Below are 20733 nucleotides of genomic sequence, written 5' to 3'. Positions count from 1 at the left end.
TAATTCTTAAGATTTCCAGACCCTAAATCTGGGCAGGTTTCTATGAACCATATAAAGTAAGTATAGGTTTACCTCCAGGAATTCAGTCTCAACCTTCTTCAGTAGATTATCTGTCAGTTTGTCGTATGTGGTGGCTTGCATGTTGCTGTAGTACTAGAAGCTATGCTACCAGTACTTCAAATAACAGGAGGGTCACCCATGGTGGACAGGTATCAGCGGAGACTCTAGACTAAGACTGAGAAGAAAGGCCTGGAGATATACTTCCAAAAACTGGCCAATAAAACCCCCTACGGATCACAACAGAACACTGTGCAATTTGCTTGCTGTGGACACATCAGGAGGGATCAACTGCTGGAGGAGGACATCATGTTTGGTGAAGTGAGCCAGCGAGGGAGTGGGAGACCATCGGTGAGATGGATTGCCACAATAGCCACAACGGTGGATTCGACCATGCTGGTGATCATGAGGATGCTGCACGACTGGGTAACGTTTTGTTCTCTTGTACATAAATAAGGTCATCATGAGTTAGAGTCATCTATCTACCTATCTATCTACTGTCTATCATCTATCTTTCTACCTACCTGTCTTACAAACACTGGTCATCTTTTCTTCTGCCAAAAGAGACAATATAAAGATACTACCCAGTGATTGATGGAGTGCTTAAAAAGCAATTACACTGAACAAGGAGTAGAAAGGACAGTGTCCTGCACCCTTTCCCTTCTTCTAAGTCACTGCCAAGGGCAGTGGTTGTTCAGTGGTAGAATTCTTGCCTTCCATGATGGAGACCCAGGTTCGATTCCCAGCCAGTGCACCTCAAGTTCAGGCACCATCTGTCTGTCCATGGAGGTTTACGTGTTGCTGTAATGCTGAACAGGCTTCAGTGGAGCTTCCAGACTAAGACAGACCAGGATGAAAGGCTTGGCAATCTATTCCCAAAAATGAGCTGATGAAAACCCTTTGATCACAACTGTCCAATCCCACTGGGTATGGGGTCATCACGAGTTGGAGTGCCAACTAAACAGCAACTAACAACTGCCCATGATCTTCTTGGGAACTTAGAGGAAGCAGGCTATTTTGCAGAAAACAATGAACTAAATGAACCGATTCACCAAATTATTGACTTTTTTTTTTAAGTTTCAGAGTTTTGCTACAACTCTTTTGGCCCTGCCCCCACCCCTTGTCTCACTGGGAGCCTGGTGTGAGATGTCTGACTGTCAGTTACTGAGAAGCAGAACATTCCACAAACCGATTTCAGCCAATTGGCTTTCTGCAAATTGGTCATTTGGCAAACTGGCCATTAGGCAAATAGGTCATTTGGTGAATAGGTCATTTAGTAAATCGGCTTTCAACGACTTGCCCTACAACACTTCTCTACAGTGAGCACTTCCTTGGGTTAAATGTACACTTCATTTCCATAATTAATATTCACTGGCACCTGGACACGGAGCTTTCCAGGGACCTATGAGCCTCGAGAACAGCCTCTTAATAATCTGGCAATTAAAAACCATTTGTTTTTTTTTTTTTTTTAACAGGAGAGGAGATACAGGCGGCATCCATTCTCTGAAACACAGGGATTGGTCCCTCAGAATTGTCACAGGTGTTCCCGCGGTTCTGTTTGTCTCTAGTGTGACACACACAGCCGTCTGCCAGAAAAAGAAGCGAGTGGTCTCTGGGCTTCCTGTAGTTGATCAAATGTTGCTGAGTGGTGCAAACAGTTTGCACTCAACTACTAGCCTAAAGGTTGGCAGTTCGGACCTACCCAGCAGCTCCATAAAAGAAAGTACTGTCGATCTGCTTCTGTAAAGATTGCGCCAGAAAACCCTATGGACCAGTTCTTCTCTGTAACACACAGGGTCACCGTGAGTTGGAACTGACTCGATAGCAATAGGTTTGGTTTTGGTGGTTGGTTAGCACAGTTTGAAATAATCCATTTCAACCACTTCCTGCCCTAAGGGGTGGAGGCTAACCCTTGGAGAACCCAGCAGCCAGGGCAGGCCCATTTGGTCACACAGGGTCCCACACTGAGATGGACCCCCCCCCACTCGGTTTAATAATCTGCTGTCACTGTCTCAAAATTCTCAACAATTTTTGAACAAGGGGTCTCATATTGTCATTTTGCACTGGGCCCTGAAAATTATGTAGCTGGTCCTACCACCAACCTAAGCATTATTTGCCATTGGGGCACCTTTTTGTACATCTGAATAGTTATATTGTCAGACTGAGCCTCATATTCCTTACTTCACCCAACCCTGAACATTTCTCCTACCTTAACATAGCTGCTGTCAGGATTGCACGGGGCCTCTTGAATGCCATAAACAGCCTAAAGAAACGTGGAACTTTACTCAACCTTAAACTCCATTGCAAAATCCACAACTAACGTAATTTATATTTGAACTATAAAAATTTTCTATAAATTGAAACATGACCTATATTACATTCTCTACACCCTGAAGCAACATTTTAGAAAAGAAATCAATTGGTCCTTTTTCACAGAAGCCATTAGCCATAGGAGAGATAAAGGAGCAATTTCAATTTACTGATTCAGCTACCATGCCTACAGCATAATTTCTAAAAGGTAACCATTCCATACAGCTCAAATGTATTAGATTTTCACTATTATTATTAAAGGAAGCCTCAATTCCAGAAGTGAAGTCTTTAATACAGCACACACACACACCCCTCTGGCCCTGCAGGACCACTTGGGCAATGTCCTAATGCTGCTCTATCAAAGCCACCTGGAATTGTTCCTTTTTGTTGCAAGCAGTGGGTCCAGTTTTCATGTCTGCCTGAAAACATCGAACCTGTGAGGTCCATGGTCCATTAAAACATCTTCAGTGCCTTAACCCTTCCCAGATCCAGGTCTGAGATATGTATCACTTTGTCCCTCCGAAGAGCCCACACAACAGGGTCAAGGTTTTCTCCTGTGTATGCAGGGTAGCTCTGTGGCCCACACCAGGGAAGGCCAGATCAGCCTTAATTTATTAATATCTTAGTGTAACAACATATATATTAGTTAACTCTGCTGTTGATTGTACAAGTCCTTTTGCTCCTCAGAAACATGATTAATAGCTATTATGTGTACTACTAGGAGCCCTGGTGGCGCAGTGGTTAGAGCTCAGCTGCTGTCCAAAAGGTCAGCAGTTCTAATCCACCAGCTACTCCTTGGAAACCCTATGGGGCAGTTCCACACTGTCCTATAGAGTCGCTATGAGTCGGAATCCACTCAACAGCAAAGTGTTTGGTTTTTGGTTTTTTTGTGTATTACTAAGGGCCTCTGGTGACACAATGGTTAAGCACTGAGCTCTTAACCAAAAGGTCGGCAGTTCAAACCCACCAGCAGCATCTCTGGAGAAAGATGTTGCAATCTGCTTCCATAAAGATTACAGCCTTGGAAGCTCTATGGGCAGTTCTACTCTGCCCTATAGGGTCACTGTGAGTTGGAATTGACTTGACAACAACTGCTTTTTCTGGTTATGTGTATTATTCCAACACCCATCCGTCAGTCTGCCATACTGTGGTGGCTTGTGTGTTACTATGATGCTGGAAGTTATGCCACCAGTATTTCAAATATCAGCAGGGTCACCTATGGTAGACAGGTTTCAGGAGAGCTTCCAGACTAAGACAGACTAGGAAGAAAGGCCTGGCAATCTGCTTCCATAAAGTAGCCAATGAAAACTCTGTGGATCACAACTAAACACTGTCCATCTCATCAGGACGGACCATTCACTGGAGAAGGACATCATGTTTAGTGAAGTAGAGGGCCAGCAAGGGCAAGAGAGACCCTAAGTGAGATGGACTGACACAGTAGCCATAACAGTGAACTCAAGCATGTTGGTGATCATGAGGATGATGCAGAATCGGGCAGCGTTTCATTCTGTTGTTCATAAAGTCACCATGAGTCCAACACTACTGCAGCTATAATCATCACCATCATTATATGTATTAATAGAATAAGCTCTGTATTCATGAATTTAACTAACCCGTTCCCATTGTCTACAGCAGGCAGAGAGCTGATCAAAACAGCAAAAGCAAATCAGTGGTCTTGACCCAGCTCTGAAGCCAGCACTCTTTAACAACCACAACCCAGCGTGGGTTAGGACTCCTCCTCTTACGTCAGTGACTCTCTCAGGATACTGTGATTAAGAGAATTTATGCAATGTCTCACAGGAGCCCTATGGGTACAGTGGTTAAAGCGCTCGCTGCTAACCAAAACGTCAACAGTTCGAACCCACTAACCACTCCACTAGAGAAAGATGTGGCAATCGGCTTCCATGAAGATTAGTCTTGGAAACCCTATGCAGAAGTTCTACTCTGTCCTATAGACTTGCATTGAGTCACAACTGACTCGATGGCAGTGGGTTTGATTTTGGTCTCTGCAATATCTCAAACCCAGAAACCATTGATTCCATGCAAAAACACAGCAATGACCAATGTTATTTAAATTTATTGACCAGCAATTTAAATAACATTATTTCTTAATATTTTAATTTATTTAAAATGTTTGATTTAACAGTTTGTTTAATGATAATTTAAATCCAAATCAACAGCGTTCAGGAAATAAAAGACACATTTTTTGGAGGGGGGAAGGTCAAGTTGTGGGCTCACTTGCTACTGGTGGAGGAATAATAAATATGAGAGAATAACTGCATTCCATCGGAATTAATTCCCCTCTCTTGTTGTCATAGCTGAGTAGGGCTTAAGTGTTTCTCATCTGAAAGTAGTAATAAGATTTAATCTGTCCCCTCATCTACTTTCTGCATGTATATTTAACAAATTAACTCTCGGGGCTCTTCCAAACGGAGTTTTACGAAAGGTTTGTTAAGGTAAACGTTTCAGACTTTGAACACAGTTCATATTTCAGAGGCAGAACCAGTGGGTTGCTAACTGCACTGCCTTCCACTTCAAGACACAATAACGTGGAATTGAAAAGAATTACTTTTTTCTTCCCCACTCTCCCCATCTCAACCTCTGTACACACACAGATCCCAGGAACCAACGCCTACTCTATTTTCAGATTTCTTTCTGCAAGGTCAAAACTCCTCCTGTAAGACCAGCCCTCATGGTTCCACTTGCTTGCCTTCACAGCAGACACCGCCTTTGTTCTTATATTTATTTGGGGGATAATTAGTCCAATGGATCCCCTGGGTGGCACAAACGGTTAAGCGCTGGGCTACTAGCCGAATGGATGCCGGTGGTTCAAACCCACCCAGAGGCACCTCCCAAGACAGGCCTTGAAAATCCTATGCAGCAGTTCTGCTCTCCACACATGGGGTGACTCTGAGTCCGAGTCCACTCAGTGGCAACTACCACGACCAATTAGTTCAATGTCTGCTTGCCGCACAAGACCCTGGACCCCTGGAGGGCAAGAACCACGCCTGGTTGTTCTCACTCCTGCATGCCCAGGGCCTGACAGTGCTTAACAAGTGCTTGATGAACGCAGGGGCAGACACAAAGGCTGGGGAGGGGGACCCTCCTACCTTGATGCCCTTCTCCAAGGACAGAAAGAGCGGGGATGGCCTGAGCCTGCATCGCGCCCTCGGACTAGCGCTGGGCAGGTAGGGCAGTAAGGCTCCCTCCCACCGGTTCTCACAAAGGCAGCGTTGAGGAGGGAGTAGGGTTGAGTTAGGCCTCCCGACCCACGTGCTGACCGTGTGGCCCCTGCCAAGACCTTCTCAGGTGCAGGAGCCCTGGTCGCACTGCCCACCCACCCCTAGTCCCGCTTTCCGCTCACAAGCCCCGCCTCCATAGCCCGCCCCCTGGGCTCTGAGTTCCGCTCCCAAGCACCACCTCCCAGGACTCGAGCACAGAGTCGGGCCCCGCCCCAAGCCCCGCCTATCGCCTCCCCGCCCCCCGGCCTGAGCCCCGCCTCTCGGGCCGGGCTCGCTTCCGCCCCGTCTCCCGGGCTACGCCGGCCGGCCTCGCCGGGCCATGGTGCCAGAGGAGAGAGCCGAGGCCCCGGGCCTGCTGCAGAGCTTCGAGCGCCGCTTCCTGGCTGCGCGCGCACTGCGCTCCTTCCCCTGGCAGGTGGGCAGCGGGGCGCGGGGACTGGGGAGCGGGGCGGGGGGAGATGTCTCAGCAGCTGGGCCCAAGTACCCCGCGCTCTCCTGCCACGTGAGCTCGCACCGGCCTCGCCTCCCTCCAGGGTCAGAAACGTGCGTCCGGGTCCTTTGTCCCCGGGCGTAGCCGAGAGGACGCGCGGCGTCCGGTGTCCCTGCAAGGCTGGGCGCCGCGAGCTGGTAGCGTTCGCAACAAGCCAGCACTCGGCCGCTGCTTTCACTCTGGGCTCCTTCCAGGAGTTGCTCGGTTCCCCTGGAACCGGCCCCTTGGTAACCCCCACTTTGACTCGTCAACGGAGCCCCAGGGATTGACGGATTCCTCCCAGGGCCCTTTTTCCGGCGACGCACTGTTTTCTGGTCTGGTTTCCAGGGGCTACAGACAGTTCACGGTTATTTTCATGAATTTTAGTTTAAGCCATTTATCCTCCGGATCATTGGGAAGGGAAGCCGCTGCTTTGTGGCCTTGGCCGGGTCCCAGACCCCAGCCTCAGTGCTCTCATCTGAATGATCAGGTATTGGACTAAGTCATCCAAGAGGCAACGTGAGGCTCTTAGCTTTGCCTGTGGTGGAAGGGATGCAGTACCCGTTGCTGACAAATCGATTCCGACTCAACGACCCTACAGGACAGAGTAGAACTGCCCCATAGGGTTTCCAAGGCTGTAAATCTATACAGAAGCAGGCCGCCACGTCTTTCTCCAGCGGAGCTGCTGGTGGGTTAGAACCACCAACCTTTCAGTTAGCGGTCCAGCCCTTAACCATTGTGCCACCAGGGTACAAAAGGGGCCAGGGTCGGGTGGGGGGGGGACAAGAGGGTGGCCTGGGGTCCTGCCGCCTGGACACAGGCAGGTGGCTGCAGACAGGCCTCTAATGGACAGCACTTCCTTCATAATTCCTGTGCCAAGCAAGCTCCTTGGAATGATTCTGTTTGAGTACACATTCTTCCCCTGTGGACCCCATCCTGCAGAATATTGGTTAGTTGTTTGTGTTATTTCATCAGCGTAAACATTTAGCCTTCTGAGACATCATTTCCTGTCCGTAAGGAATGTGTGCCTTTTTTAACCCCTAATTTGAACCTTTGTAGTAGCATCCATGGGTCCCCATTCAATATCCACTATAATTGTTCCCATGAAATGAATGTTTTCTATGTGCTAGGCACCACATGCCAGATGCTAACTTCAGCTTGCCCAAAATGCCCAATCAGGTAAACTTGTAACCCATTGCCCTCAAGTCAATTCCAACTTATAGCCACCCCATAGGACAAAGTAGAACTGCCCCATGGGGTTTCCAAGGGGTGACCGATGGGTTGGAACTGCCGACCTTTTGCTTAGCAGCCTGAACTCTTAACCAGCACACCACCAGGGCTCCTCAATAAGGTAGGTACCCTTATTATATCCTTCATGTTTGATTAGGAAAGAAGTAGAGTGCAGTGGTCAGAGCCACACCGGGAGGCAGCTACCTGCGTTGGATCCTGGGCCCTATCACATGTAGCTGTTTGACCCTGGGCAAGTGGCTGCATCTCACTGTGCCTTAGTTATTTGCTTGGTATAGTGGAGACGTAAATAATATGTACCTCATAGGGCTGTTGTCAAGGTGTTCTGAGTATGGAAGCACCCACTCAGTGCCTTCTGTGAGCCAGGGATCAGCCATACAAAAAGGGCCTGCTTGCCCAGGAGAGGCAGAGAACAATCACGTAAACAGATAAACAAGAAAATATCAGGTGATGAGAATGCCTGTAAAGTCAATAAAACAGGGAGGTGTCAAATTGGGTAATTTGCGGGGAAGAGAGAGAAAGATTCATCAAAGTAGAAGAGTCAAGGAAGGCTTCCTCAAAGAGGCAACATTTGAGTGGCCAGCCATGGGAAAGTCTTGGGGAGCAGTACATGCAAAGGCCCTGTGGTGGAAACAAGCCTGTCATGTTTGAGGAATAGCGGGGAGGCCGGTATAGCTGGAGGGGAATGGGCAGGGGTGGCAGGAAATGAGGTTAGCCAAAGGGGGCTTTTTAGGGCATGGAGCCCTGGTGCCACAGCAGTTAAGTGCTCAGCTGCTAACCAAAAGGTTGGCAGTGCAAACCCACTCACTTAAAGATTGCAATGAAGAAAACCCTATGGGGCAGTTCCACTCTGTCACATGGGGTTGCTATGAGTTGGAATCGACTTGACGACATACAACAGCAACAACAAGGAGCTCTGGGGAAATGAAGTGGCTTACCTCATGTCACGTGCCAGCTGAGAAAGTTGGCCTGACTCGAGCCAGAATGAGCTACTGGGCTCGAGTCACCTGTAAGACAACAGCATAACCAGGCCTGGCATGTTGTATATTTCTGTGTGAGCTCTGAGATCAAGTCTGCAGTAAGCTTCCTGGCCAACCAGTTCAGCTGTGTACCTGGTATGTGACCCAGGGCTAACATGAGCCACGAGTCTGCCTTCTGGCAAGCCTCCTTTGACACACCCAGGTTCGTCCATGATGTCACAAGGTCAGGCTCTGAGCTGCTGGAGCTTCCAGTTCTGATTGGCTTCAAGTCCCTAGGGAGGGACCACTTAAGCACCTTGCCAACATGTGTCATTGCATGTTTAACGTCCCTATGAAATGCCCTTGACACCCCTGTCTCTCTTTTAAACTCTCCTCCAAATAGAGCCTAGAAGAGAAGTTAAGGGATTCGTCAGATTCTCAGCTGCTACTGGATATTTTGCAGAAGGTAAGAGTTACAGGGAATCCTGGAGTGGTACACACGGTTAAGGCACTCGGCTGCTAACCAAAAGGTTGGCAGTTCAAGTCCACCCAGAGACACCTTGGAAGAAAGGCCTCGTCATCTGCTTCTGAAAAATCAGCATTGAAAACCCTGTGGGGAGCATTTGCCATGCGACCAGAAAAATTAAATGGTGCCCAGCTACCATTACTGAACATTTTGGTTAAATATTCTATAAAAGAAACCTGATCAAAAGGGGGGAAATGCAGAACAGAATTTCAAATTCTCATGGAATCCAGACACTCTGGAGCCACTGAGGCTGGATGAACCCCCAAAACTGTTGCCCTGAGATTATCTTTAGACCTTAAACCAAAAATAACGCCTGAAGTCTTCTTAAAATCCAACACTAGTTTAGCTTAACTAGTAAAGAATGTCTTGAGCATTGTTCTTTTAAAATCTAAGGTATCAAATTGACAACAACAACTTGAGAGATTACTGGGAAACTTAGGGGGCAGTGAGTTTATGTTACTGGGTGTTATGGACTGAATTATGTCCCCCCAAAATGTGTGTCAGTTTGGCTAGGCCATGATTCTCAGTATTGTGTGATCACCATTTTGTTATGTGATTTTCCTATGTGCGGTAAATCCTACCTCTATGATTTTAACGAGGCAGGATTAGAGGCAGTTAATGAGGCAGGACTCAGTCCACAAGATTAGGTTGTGTTTTAAGCCAATCTCTTTTGAGATATGAAAGAGAGAAGTGAGCAGATAGACATGGGGGACCTCAAGAAACAAGAGCCAGGAGAACAGCATGTCCTTTGGACCCAGGGTCCCTTTGCTGAAAAGCTCCTAGACAAGGGAAAGATTGATGACAGGGACCTTCCCCCTGAGCCAACAGAGAGAAAAAGCCTTCCCCTAGAGCTGGTGCCCTGAATTCAGACTTCTAGCCTCCTAAACTCTGAGAGAATAAACTTCTGTTTGTTAAAGCACCCACTTGTGGTATTTCTGTTATACCAACACTCGATAACTAAGAAGTGCAGGAAGAACAACTCAGAAAAGGAGGATGAGAATGGTTGCAGAACTCAAAGAATGTAATCAGCATCACTGAGTTATACATATAAAAGCCATTGAACTGGTGTACGTTCTGCTGTGTATATTCTCAACAACAACAAAAAATGAATTATAGAAGAATTCTATAATTCTATGGCTCAGTTCAACTCTGATGCTCATGGGGCCAGAGTTGACTGGACGGAAACAGTTCAAGAGTCACAGGCTCACAGGGACACGTCTTCAGCCTCCTCACTTATTGTGAAGACATGCCAGGTGCAGTGAGTGCATTTGTTGAAGGAAACCACTTGTCTGTCAGCACCACGTTCTGGTGCCACCTCCTCAGATAGCTCTGCCTCTTTTGTTTCTTAGGTGAAGACCTCAGAGTATACAAAAACCTGCATGTGGGGAGGAAAGCCAAGGAATGTCTTTTAAACCATCCTCAGTGAGAACTGAGGTGATGGGTGCAGACATTTGGTAGCTGATCTAAAATTTCCTTCTTCACATTTATGGAGAAAATAGGAGGCGACTCTGCCCATTCATCTCCCTTCTGGTGTTGATGGTGGGATTTGGGAGAGGTGGGATTTGGATTCTAAGGTGCATCTGGGCATGGCTTAGAGGTGGGACCACCACTCTGGCTGACGTGACCCCACCCTGACCTTGGCCGTGTGGTTCAAGGACAGAACACACTGCATCCTGGTACTGAGGGTCAACGTCTTAGTCTCCCGGGGCTGCAGTAGCAAACTACCATAGGCGTGCAGCTTAACACAACAGAAATTTATTCTCTCACAGCCTTGGAGGCTAAACATCCAAAATCAAGGCGTCAGCAGAGCCATGTTCTCCCTGAAGCTTCCAGGGGAGGATCCTTCCTTGCCTTTCCCTAGTTTATGGTGGTTCCTGGCAACCACTGGCATTCCTTGACCTGTAGATGCATCACTCCAATCTCTGCCTCCATTTTCAGGCCGCTTTCCCTCCATGTCTCTGTCTCTGTGTCTCTTCTGTTTTTATTATAAGGGCACCAGTCATTGGATCAGGCTCAGCCTTCTGCAGTATGGCCTCAGGTTACCTGATTACATCTGCAAAGACCCTGTTTCCAAGGTTACATTCACTGGGACCAGGGGTTAGGACTTCATGTCTTTTGGGGGGATATAATTCAACTCAAAAGAATCATAAACCTTTCTGAAAATCAAAAGCTATGGATTCTGGTGGAGGCGGGGGGAGATGCACCAGAAGGACAAATTTGGACATATTTTGCATACAATTCAGAGGAGTCATAGTCCCACCCCCTCCAACCACCAAGTCCATCCAAGGAGCCCAGGTTCAGAATTCGTGTCCTAGAGGGTGAACGGAGAATATCTACAAAGCTACAACACAGAAAAGACACACCATAGAAAGGGTAGACTGTTGGAGCAGTCACATAGCTCAGAACTGTGAACACAGAAGTATCTGAGGTCACTATCCTGTGGCCCACTCTGGTTTCCCCCCCAAACATCACACCGTACGTGGTAGAGCATAAAATGCAGGGTGGTTTTTGTTACCGCCGTCGAGTCTGCTCTGACTCATGACGTCCTTACGTATAACTGAAATGCTGCCTGGTCCTGTGCCATCGTCACAATCATTGGTATGCTCCGGTCCACTGTTGTAGCTATTGTACTGCCTTCCAACCTAGGGGACTCATCTTCCAGCACCGTATCAGACAATATTCTATTGTGATCCATAGGGTTTTCTTTTTTTCAGGGTGAAAGGTGTATTTTTTTTTTTTTTGCAAAACATCAATTCAACAGTTTTCACATGCAAAATTCAGTGACATTGATGGTTACTTTCTTCAAGTTGTGCCACCTTTCTCAATATCCTTTTCCGAACTGTTTAATCATCAACACCACCTCATTACCCCCTAAGCTTCTCATCTAACCTTTCAAGTTGCTGTTGTCAGTTTCATCTCATGTAGGTAATTCTTTAAAAGAGCATAATGCTCAAGACAGAGTCTTTTCTAATTAAACTATGTTTGGTTTAACAGTGACTTCAGGGGATAGTATCCATAGGGTTTTCAATGGCTAATTTTTGGAAGGCCTTCCTTCCTAGTCTGTCTTAGTCTGGAGGCTCCACTGAAACTTGTCCACCGTGGATGACCCTACTGGTACTTGAAATAGCAGTGGCATAGCTTGTTTGTTGTACCACAGTACAACAAACTGACAGACGGGGTAGAACTGCTACTTTAAAACCTAATCCACCCAACCAGAGAGCCCTGGATGGTGCCCTGGGGTAGGATCTGTAGCCCCCCCAGGCCACAGGCCCTGACTACAGCGTTCTTATGCCTTTGGTCCATGCCTACCCCATGCCTGCCTGGTTTCCACTGGCTGGGCTCTCACCTTTCCACAAAGCCAGATACAGCTGACAGATGTCCTTGCCACAAACTCCAGTTCACACTGGCCCCCCCTGCAAAGGGGCCTGAGCTTGAGTCCACAGCCCCCATGTTCCTCCCCAAAAGAGGCCTTAGAAATACCTTCAAGTTTGTGCAGTTGTAGAGGGAAAAAAAACGTGCTTTAAGAAAGTTTAAAATGCTGTCATGGATTGAATTGTGTCCCCCCAAAAATGTGCTGGAGACCTAACTCCTGTACCTGTGGGTGTGGTCCTGTTTGGAAACAGATTTTCTTTGTTATGTTAATTAAATCATATCCGAGTATGGTGGGTTTTAAACCCAATCACTTCTGACTTATAAGAGCAGATTTGACCAGGGCTTCAAACTGGTTGCATTTCCATCCCAGATATACTGAATCAGAATCTGCATTTTAACAAGATCCCAAGGTGATTTTTATATGTAACTTCCTGGGAACTTGTTAGAAACGCAAATTCTCAGCAGGCAACTTGTTAGAAATGCAGATTTTCAGCAGGGGTTCAAACAAGAATAAACTGGTTTGAAGCCCCCAATTAGACACAGAGACACACACTGGGGTAAGACAGATGTCATGTGAGGATTATCTACAAGCCGAGCAACCAAGGAACACCCAGAACTATCAACAAGGAAGGAGCTGGCACAGCCCGGACTCTGATGTAGACTTTTAGCCTCCAGAACTGTAAGAAAATTAATTTCTGTTCTTTAAAACCACCCACTTGAGTGGTTGTGTTATGCAGCACTAGGTGACTAAGACAAATGAGTTAGAGATACCAGTGGACAAAAGTCTTTGTGGCCTGACCCTATCTTTGTCATCGGTGGGGAGGGATCAGGGAACTTTGGGGTTTGTCAGTATATTCGCTTGAAGATTGAAGGTCATGGGAGCCTTCAGGAGGGGTCTTCCTGGCAGTCAGCATCTCATCCTCTGCTATAGACTGTGAAGCACCCCCTGTGTGTGAAGCACCCCCCGTCAGCCAAGTTTGTGCGCTACTTTCTCTCGGAGCTCATCAAGAAGGTCAGTAATGGCAGCTCCTCTGGCAGCTGACGGCACTGGGGACTCGGCTGGCCTCCAGATATGGCCGTCTGCTGTCCTTTGCCTGTCTTCAAGTCCCTGTCATACACATAAAACTGGCTCCCTTGAAACTGGCTTCCATCTGGTTTGACCAATGGGAGGCAACGGAGGGCTGGAGGGAGGGAGAGGCTGGCGTACTTCTTCCTCTCTGCTGGGTTCCCAGCAGCTGTGTCTCCTGTGGGGTTCCAGCTCCCAACCTGCGGGCTCATTCTCACCAGCAGCCCCTGCCCCTGCACACTTCTGTTCCTCCAGCCCAGGGGGCTCAGTAGTTCCTGCCTTCAGGAATCTCCAGACTGCCTCACTGACCCGTTTGGAATTTTTTAGCTCTTCTGATCCCCTTGTAACTAGTTCCCCTATATGTTCTCCCCACTGAGCTACCTGCTGTGGGCTCTTTTCCTGGCTGATACAGGATGGCTTTTTAAGGAGGAGCCTAATCTTGTTGGGGTTCCATTAGACTGGACTTCACAGAGGCAACCCCTCCATGGTCAGTAGCAGATCTGGTGCAGTTGGCCACTGAATGCCTTGCCCAGGCTTAGCAAACAGAGCAGTCCTAGCTTCCTTCACCCCATCTATTTAGTCCCCAAGGGGATCTCCCCATCACCACCCAGGAGAAGCAGGACCTTCATCAGATGAATTCCCCTGTTGTTCCCCAGGAAGCCAATGGGAATTGGCTCAGTGAAAACCACACCCTGAATTAGGGGTGCCCGTCCTTGGGGCACTTGCCTGGTACTCATTTGGCTGTCATGGATCCCCAGTTTCTGCTGCCCTGGGGGGTGACTATACCTCTCTTTGAGGTGTCCCCAGGCCCCCCACCACATGAATGTTTTATATACCAGGTGGCCTATGTTAAGTCAAACCCGTTGTCATCTAGTCCATTCCGACTCATGGCGACCCCATGTGCTACAGAATACAGAAATTTTCCATAGGGTTTTCTTGGCTGTAATCTTTACAGAAGCAGATCACCAGGGCTTTCTTTCATGGTACTGCTGGGTAAGTTCAAATCACCAACCTTTTTAGGTTAGTACTCGAGTGCAAAGGAGCCCTGGTGGCACAGTGTTTAGGTGCTCGGCTGCTAACCAAAAGGTCACAGGACGAAGATGTGGCAGTCTGCTTCTGTAAAGATTACCCGTTGCCATCGAGTCAATTCTGACTCCTAGCGACCCTACAGGACAGAGTTGAACTGCCCCATAGAGTTTCCAAGAAGCACCTGGTGGATTTGACCTGCTGAGCTTTTGGGTAGCAGCCATAGCACTTATCCACTTTGCCACCAGGGTTTCCCTGTAAAGATTACTGCCTTGAAATCCCTAGTCAGCAGTTCTGCCCTGCCGTACAGGGTCACTAGAAGTCAGAACCGACTCAGTGGCAGAGGGTAAGTCAAGTGCAAACCATTTGTGCCACCTAGGGGCCTTTATGTTAAGTCAGCCCATCTCAAATCTACCTCCAAACCGGGTAAAAATCACCCAGGTCTTTCTACAGATCAGAGTAAAGGCAGGCAGGCAGGCAGAGCATTTGTTTTATTCATGAAGGGTAAACCTCTTGGCTGAAGCTCTTGTCCTGTCTGTCCCCAGCACGAGGCTGTTCACTCGGAGCCCTTGGACGAGCTGTACGAGGCTTTGGCAGAGGTCTTGACTGCTGAGGAGTCCACCCAGTGCCACCGGAGCTATTTGCTGGTACAAGCCATGCACCCTACCCTACACACACCAGACATGGGTCCTTCCCTGACAGTTAAAAACTCAGGCTCCAGTCAGTCCCACATGAGGCCAAATCTTGACTCATCAGCTCTATGGTCAGTTAGCCTCAGTTTTTTCATCTGCAAACTAAGTATTTCAATAAGTAATAGTACCTACCTTATGGGGGAAGGAGCCCTGATGGCTCAGTGGTTAAGCACTTGGCTGCAAACAGAAAGGTCAGCCACTTGAACCTACGAGCTGCTCCATGGGAGAAAGATGCAGCAGTCTACTTCGGTAAAGATTTACAGCCTTCAGAACCCTGTGGTGCAGATCTACTTTGTCCTCTAGGGTAACTGTGAGTTGGAACAGACTCAACAGCAGTGGGTTTGGGTTTTTTTGTTTTTTTTTTTTGGTATCACCTCTGTTAGGAGCCTTGGTGGTAAAGTGGTTAAGCACTTGGCTTGCTAACCCAAAGATAGGTGGTTCGAACCCTCCAGCTGCTCTGTGGGAGAATGACGTGGTGAGCTGCTTCTGTAAAGATTACTGTCCTATAGGGTCACTATGCATCAGAATCAACTCAATGGCAACGGGTTTGGTTTGTTTTAACCTTAAAAAAACCTTTGCCATTCTGTTGATTCCGACATATATATTGACACTATAGAACAGAGTAAAACTGCCCCATAGAGTTTCCAAGGAGTGCCTGGCGGACTCAAACTGTCGACCCTTTGGTTAGCAGCTGTAGCACTTAACCACTATGACACTAGGGTTTCCTTAGAGGGGTTAAATTGGATAATGAACGTTAATTGCTTAGGAAAGGACCTGGCACCCCGTCCTTAGCAAATCCCTGGTAGACGAATGTGCTGGACAGCTGTCTCTCCTCGATGTCCTCTGCCACCATCACTGTGCGGTCACACACAGCCTGCTCACTCACTTCAGCAAGAACACAACATGGGGTTCTAGGAGGCACATGTTGTTAGCTGCTGTTGAGTCGGACCCCAACTGATGGTGCACCATGCACTGTGGAACAAAATATGGCCCAGTCCTGCACCATTCCCATGATCAGTTGCGGGTTGGACCATTGTAATCCATAGGGTTTTCATTGGCTGATTTTCAAAAGTAGATCACCAGGCCTTTCTTCCTAGTCCATCTTAATCTGAAAGCTCTGCTGAAAACTTCAGCATCATGTTGTTGTTTTGGGTGCCAGCACGTCTATTCCGATTTATGACGACCCCATGTGTTACAAAGTAGAACTGTCCCATAGGGCTTTCTAGGCTGTGATCTTTACAGGAGGAGATCGACAGGTCTTTCTTCCACAGAGCTGCTCGGCAGGTTCAAACTGCGAACCTTTAGGTTAGCAGCCAGGTGCTCAATGCAAACCTCCACTGATAGAAGGTGGTAACTGCACACGAGGTACATTGGCTCAGAATCGAACCCAGGTCTTTCACATGGAAGGCGAGAGTTCTACCACTGTACCACTGCACTGTCAGCTTTTTGCTCTTGTTTGATGTTAGCAGTCAGGGATCCTCAGTGCTCAGACCATTCATCCACTGGGGGATGCAGAAATGTGTTCTGATTCTGTTGCTTTGTCTTCATTTATTAGCCAGAATACTTTTATAAGGAGGTGCTTCCCCTCCCCCACTCTTTGCTCACCCAGTGGTACTGATCATACAGGAAAAGCTTGAGTCTTCCCTTTTCTCTGCCCAGCTTTCAGGGTCCCACACCCGTGAAGCAGCTCAATCCACTGCAAATCTTAGCCCTACTCAGGTCAAAACAGCCTATTTAGGGCCACTTCAGGCAGGCTTCCGAGTTCTTTTGATGTTACCCTATTTGTTTTTTGGCTTTCTCTTATGTCAGACTCCTCTTGTACATTTCCTGCCCCAGCCGTTTCATTAAGTAGCTCTGGTTTCTTTTAGTGGGAAATGGTGTTTAGAAGCCACAATCTGGGCAGTAGAGGTGTTCATTGCTGCTGTGTAGTCCTTCCCAGTGGATACAGCAGGGATATGGATGGAGATAGGTGTTCGTACTTTTTAAGATAAAATATCTCATAAGTTCATACTAATGTTTCTAGTTCAGAAGCACCTCAACTTCTCTATTCTGTATCTCCTTTTACACTGAAAATCCTGGTTCTCAACAGCATAGGGAAGATGTTGCTTTTGTTGGTTGCCATCGATTCCGACTCATGGTAACCCCATGTGACAAGAGTAGAACTACTCCATACAATTTTCTTGGCTGTAACCTTAATGGTCTTTCTTCTGCAGAACTGTTGGGTGGGTTTGAACCACCAACCTTTAAGTTAGCAGTCAAGAGCAAACTGTTTGCACCAACTAGGGACCTACAGAGTTAAGATAGTCCATAATTAATTATAATTACTTCATCTTGTATAAGTCATACAGCCATCTCAGAAGAACAGTGCTAACACTACCCATCAATATAGTTACTGAAAACCATTTTAGAAAGTTTACTGCTGAGTGGTATCTACAGTATGGGTGGACCACAGCTGGTTTAGCTCCTTACTGATTGTGGCTTAACACCATGTGAAGCAGCTACTTTTATTCTGGTTACTGGGTAAGCCCTCTCTCCCTGTCTCTCTGTCCAGCCTTCCGGAGATGCGGTCACCCTCTCCGAGAGCACAGCCATTGTGTCACACGGCACCACAGGCCTGATTACCTGGGATGCCGCCCTCTACCTTGCAGAGTGGGCCATGGAGAACCCGGCAGCCTTCATTGACAGGTGACAGCTAGGCACACCAGGCAGTGGGGCACCCGTGCAGGTCTGCCCTATGCCATGGCCAATGCTGAGTCTCCCCCTCTCCACCAGGACTGTCCTGGAGCTCGGCAGCGGAGCCGGCCTCACAGGCCTGGCCATTTGCAAGACATGCCGTCCCAAAGGATATGTCTTCAGCGACTATCACGGCCGGGTCCTGGAGCAGCTCCGAGAGAACATCTTTCTAAATGGCCTGTCTGTAGAGCCAGGTGTCACACCCCTTTTGCAGCACCCAGGGTGTGGCATCCCAGACTTGGAGAAGCCTGCTGTGACTGTGGCCCACCTGGACTGGGACCTTGTGACAGTCCCACAGCTCTCTGCCTTCCAGCCAGACATTGTCATTGCAGCAGGTACTGCCAGCCTGGGCTTCCTAGCAGCTCACCCAGCTCACAGCTCAGGGAAAGGGAGCCGTGGACACACCAGGACAGGGGGACATGGGACACTGGAGAGCCACTGAAGGGTCTGTCTCCAGGGCGAGGTCAGAGGCAGAGTGGGCTTGTCTGTGACAGTGGCCACACTAGGCTCTAGTAGACATGTGCCCCAGTTCTTCCCAGCAAGGCTTGAGCCTAACAGACCAGGCCACAGGGGCCACCCCAGGCTGGCTGACCAGGCAGGCCCCCACTGCGTGGACAGACATGATTTCCCTCTACAGCATCTGAGGAAGCATCTCCATCGCCCTCCAGAGCTGCATGAGATGGCCAGAGCAGCCACATCTCGGGGGAAGCCATGGGCCCCCCACCCCTCCTCCTCTCCCGTTTGAGACGCTGGCATCTCACCATCTCCAGGTGTAGGGCGGGAATGGCCACGGCAGCCTATTCGCTCAGTTTCCCAGGGCACAGCACACTTCTCCCAGGACCGTGTCCAATTCCTCCGCGCATCCCCACACCAGTCCTGAGCTAGGCACTAGGTGGACTGGACAGGGGAGGCTGCTGTGTGGCCTCACCTCCCATCTGCTCTGGGGTCCCCATTGTCACCACGTCTGTATCCCTGTGGTGTCCCCATCTGTGTCTTGGTCCATGTCCATAACCCTCTCAGGAGGCAACCACCTACTTGTGGCGTGAGAACTGTGTCTCTAAGATGGTATTTGGTGTGGCCACTCGCAGACCCCACCCCCTGCTGAGCTCACTCAGCTGTCCAAGGCCACCAACCTGAAACCCATAGCCCAATGGGTCTGGGGGACAGTCCCTCCCCCGCATGTGTCTGGCAGGCAGGCATGAGCACACCCTGGTTGCAGCAGACAGAGATTAGAGATAGTCTACAGCATTTTCTAAACAGGCCAGTCAGCAAAGAATTGACTCCCTTTAAAGGAACACCACCCAGTCCTAGGGTTTTTCATTTGCTGCAGTATCTTCTTTCTCTCCTCTGGTTTTCCTTCTTTGCCCAAGTGATTTTCAGTTTAATAAACACAAATCTGATGCAGCCGCCGCCCCCAGGCACAAGGGCAGCAAAGCCACACTCTCCATCTTGAAGCCTTCAAGGGCATCCAGGCGGTAAGCTCTGGCTTTGCCTTGTAGATGTGCTGTACTGCCCACAGACCATCCTCTCCCTGGTCAGGGTGCTGCAGATGCTCTCGGCGTGCCGGAAGGACCGGCCAGCTCTGGATGCCTACGTTGCCTTCACCATACGGAACCCGGAGACGTGCAGACTATTCACAGCCGAGCTAGGTAAGCTCCTGCCAGACAGGAGAGAACCATCGGGCCTGCCCTGTTCCCACAGAGGACTCCAGTTAGGTGGAAATTAGGAAAATGTACCGAAGCCCACACCACCAGCTCCGTAGCAACACCCAGTATGACCGGGGCTGGTGGCACCCCCATCCTGTGGCGGAGGCAGGAGGGAGGGCTGGTAAGCAGGTGGGCTGAGGCTGGCCTGCCTGAGTGCTTAGGGTAGGAGGCAGGAATGGTGAGCAGGTGGGCTCGGGCCAGCGTGCCTGAACACTTAGGGCAGGAGGCAGGGCTGGTGAGCAGGTGGGCTCAGGCCAGCCTGCCTAAACACTTAGGTCAAGGGAGGCAGCATGGCATGGTGATGGCAGGCCTGTGGCGAGCTATTCTGCTGTGTGACAGCAGCATCTGTAAGCCTTCTGCCTCTGTTCCCCTGTGTGTAGGATGGGGGTGATGGCGGACCTGGTAGCAGAGAGCACAGGCCTTGAAGCCAGTCCCTCCACCCACACGGCAAAGCCTCCTTGGGCTCAGTATCCCCATCTGTGAACTAGAAACGCCCACCTCAGAGGTGAACACAGTGAACTAACATCACACCTAGAGCAGTGCCTCAGAGCAATGAGTGCTGAGGAACTGCAAGAGCCAAGGATGGTTGTAGGGCAGGGCAAAGGGCCAACCATTTACACAGCCAGACAGCCCTGGACTGGCCCACTGCAGGCCAGACACTGCCCTCAGGCCTGGCAGCCCTACACACACATCCCTACATGTACACACACTTACACACACATATAAACCTCTACACATATACATACACACACACCTATACATATACACACCTTTGCACATGCACGTACATGCAGCCCAGAGCCATCCTGGCTGCCCTGTACTGACAGGCCATGTCCTGTCATGACACCACCTGTGTGAGGCGTGTGCTTTCTGTCCCCAGGCCAGGTTGGGATCCGATGGGAAGCAGTGCCTCATCACAACCAGAAACTATTTCCTTACGAAAAGCCCTCAGAGATGGGAATGCTGAAACTAATGCTGTAGGTCTCCCAGCAGTTCTGAAGATTAAATCATGACTGGAAAAACCATCGTGGAAAAGCTGATAAACCTTTCACTGGATGCAAATTTTTGAAGAGTGTTAAATTCCAATTCAGGAACCACAAAGTGTTGTAATTAAATACAGTGTTGGCCCAAGTGTGGTGGTGCCCTTCCTGCCAGCAGCTCTGATTGTTTACAAATCACCATAAATTAGAAATGAGAACTTTGGCTCAAAGATGAGTATTTCAGTTGTGGAAATAAAAACGTCAAATAAGTTTGTCCCCAGCCTGAGCACTCACGTTTGTCAGGAAGCCAGTGTGTTCACACATGGTACATCCACCCCCAACAATGT

At 48.8% G+C, this 20733-nt stretch overlaps 1 protein-coding gene across 3 annotated transcripts; it reads left to right on the top strand.

Annotated features, from left to right (window-relative positions):
- Nucleotides 1-5902: 5902 nt before the first annotated feature.
- Nucleotides 5903-20666, top strand: EEF2KMT (eukaryotic elongation factor 2 lysine methyltransferase). 3 transcript variants are annotated; one of them, XM_064295554.1, is made up of 8 exons: nt 5903-6024; nt 8689-8751; nt 13115-13195; nt 14821-14922; nt 17519-17652; nt 17740-18035; nt 19200-19349; nt 20287-20666. In XM_064295554.1, the coding sequence occupies exons 1-8, from the start codon at nt 5929-5931 to the stop codon at nt 20385-20387; spliced, it is 1023 nt and encodes a 340-aa protein (XP_064151624.1). In that variant the 5' UTR covers nt 5903-5928; the 3' UTR covers nt 20388-20666. The 3 variants fall into 3 exon arrangements, with proteins under 3 accessions (XP_064151624.1, XP_064151626.1, XP_064151625.1); XM_064295556.1 differs by having other exon boundaries at nt 19240-19349; nt 20287-20397; XM_064295555.1 differs by lacking the exon at nt 13115-13195.
- Nucleotides 20667-20733: the final 67 nt, after the last annotated feature.

Source organism: Loxodonta africana, chromosome 12, assembly GCF_030014295.1.
Source record: "Loxodonta africana isolate mLoxAfr1 chromosome 12, mLoxAfr1.hap2, whole genome shotgun sequence".
Taxonomy (NCBI): domain Eukaryota; kingdom Metazoa; phylum Chordata; class Mammalia; order Proboscidea; family Elephantidae; genus Loxodonta; species Loxodonta africana.
The sequence above is the reverse complement of the archived record's forward strand: the minus strand, read 5'-3'. Positions and strand labels throughout refer to the sequence as shown.

Coding starts and splice junctions, on each gene's coding strand:
- EEF2KMT (XM_064295554.1), top strand. CDS start 5,929: ATGGTGCCAGAGGAGAGAGCCGAGGCCCCGGGCCTGCTGCAGAGCTTC. Junction 14,923..17,518: donor GCCACCGGAGCTATTTGCTG/GTACAAGCCATG, acceptor CTCTCTGTCCAG/CCTTCCGGAGATGCGGTCAC. Junction 18,036..19,199: donor AGACATTGTCATTGCAGCAG/GTACTGCCAGCC, acceptor TTTGCCTTGTAG/ATGTGCTGTACTGCCCACAG.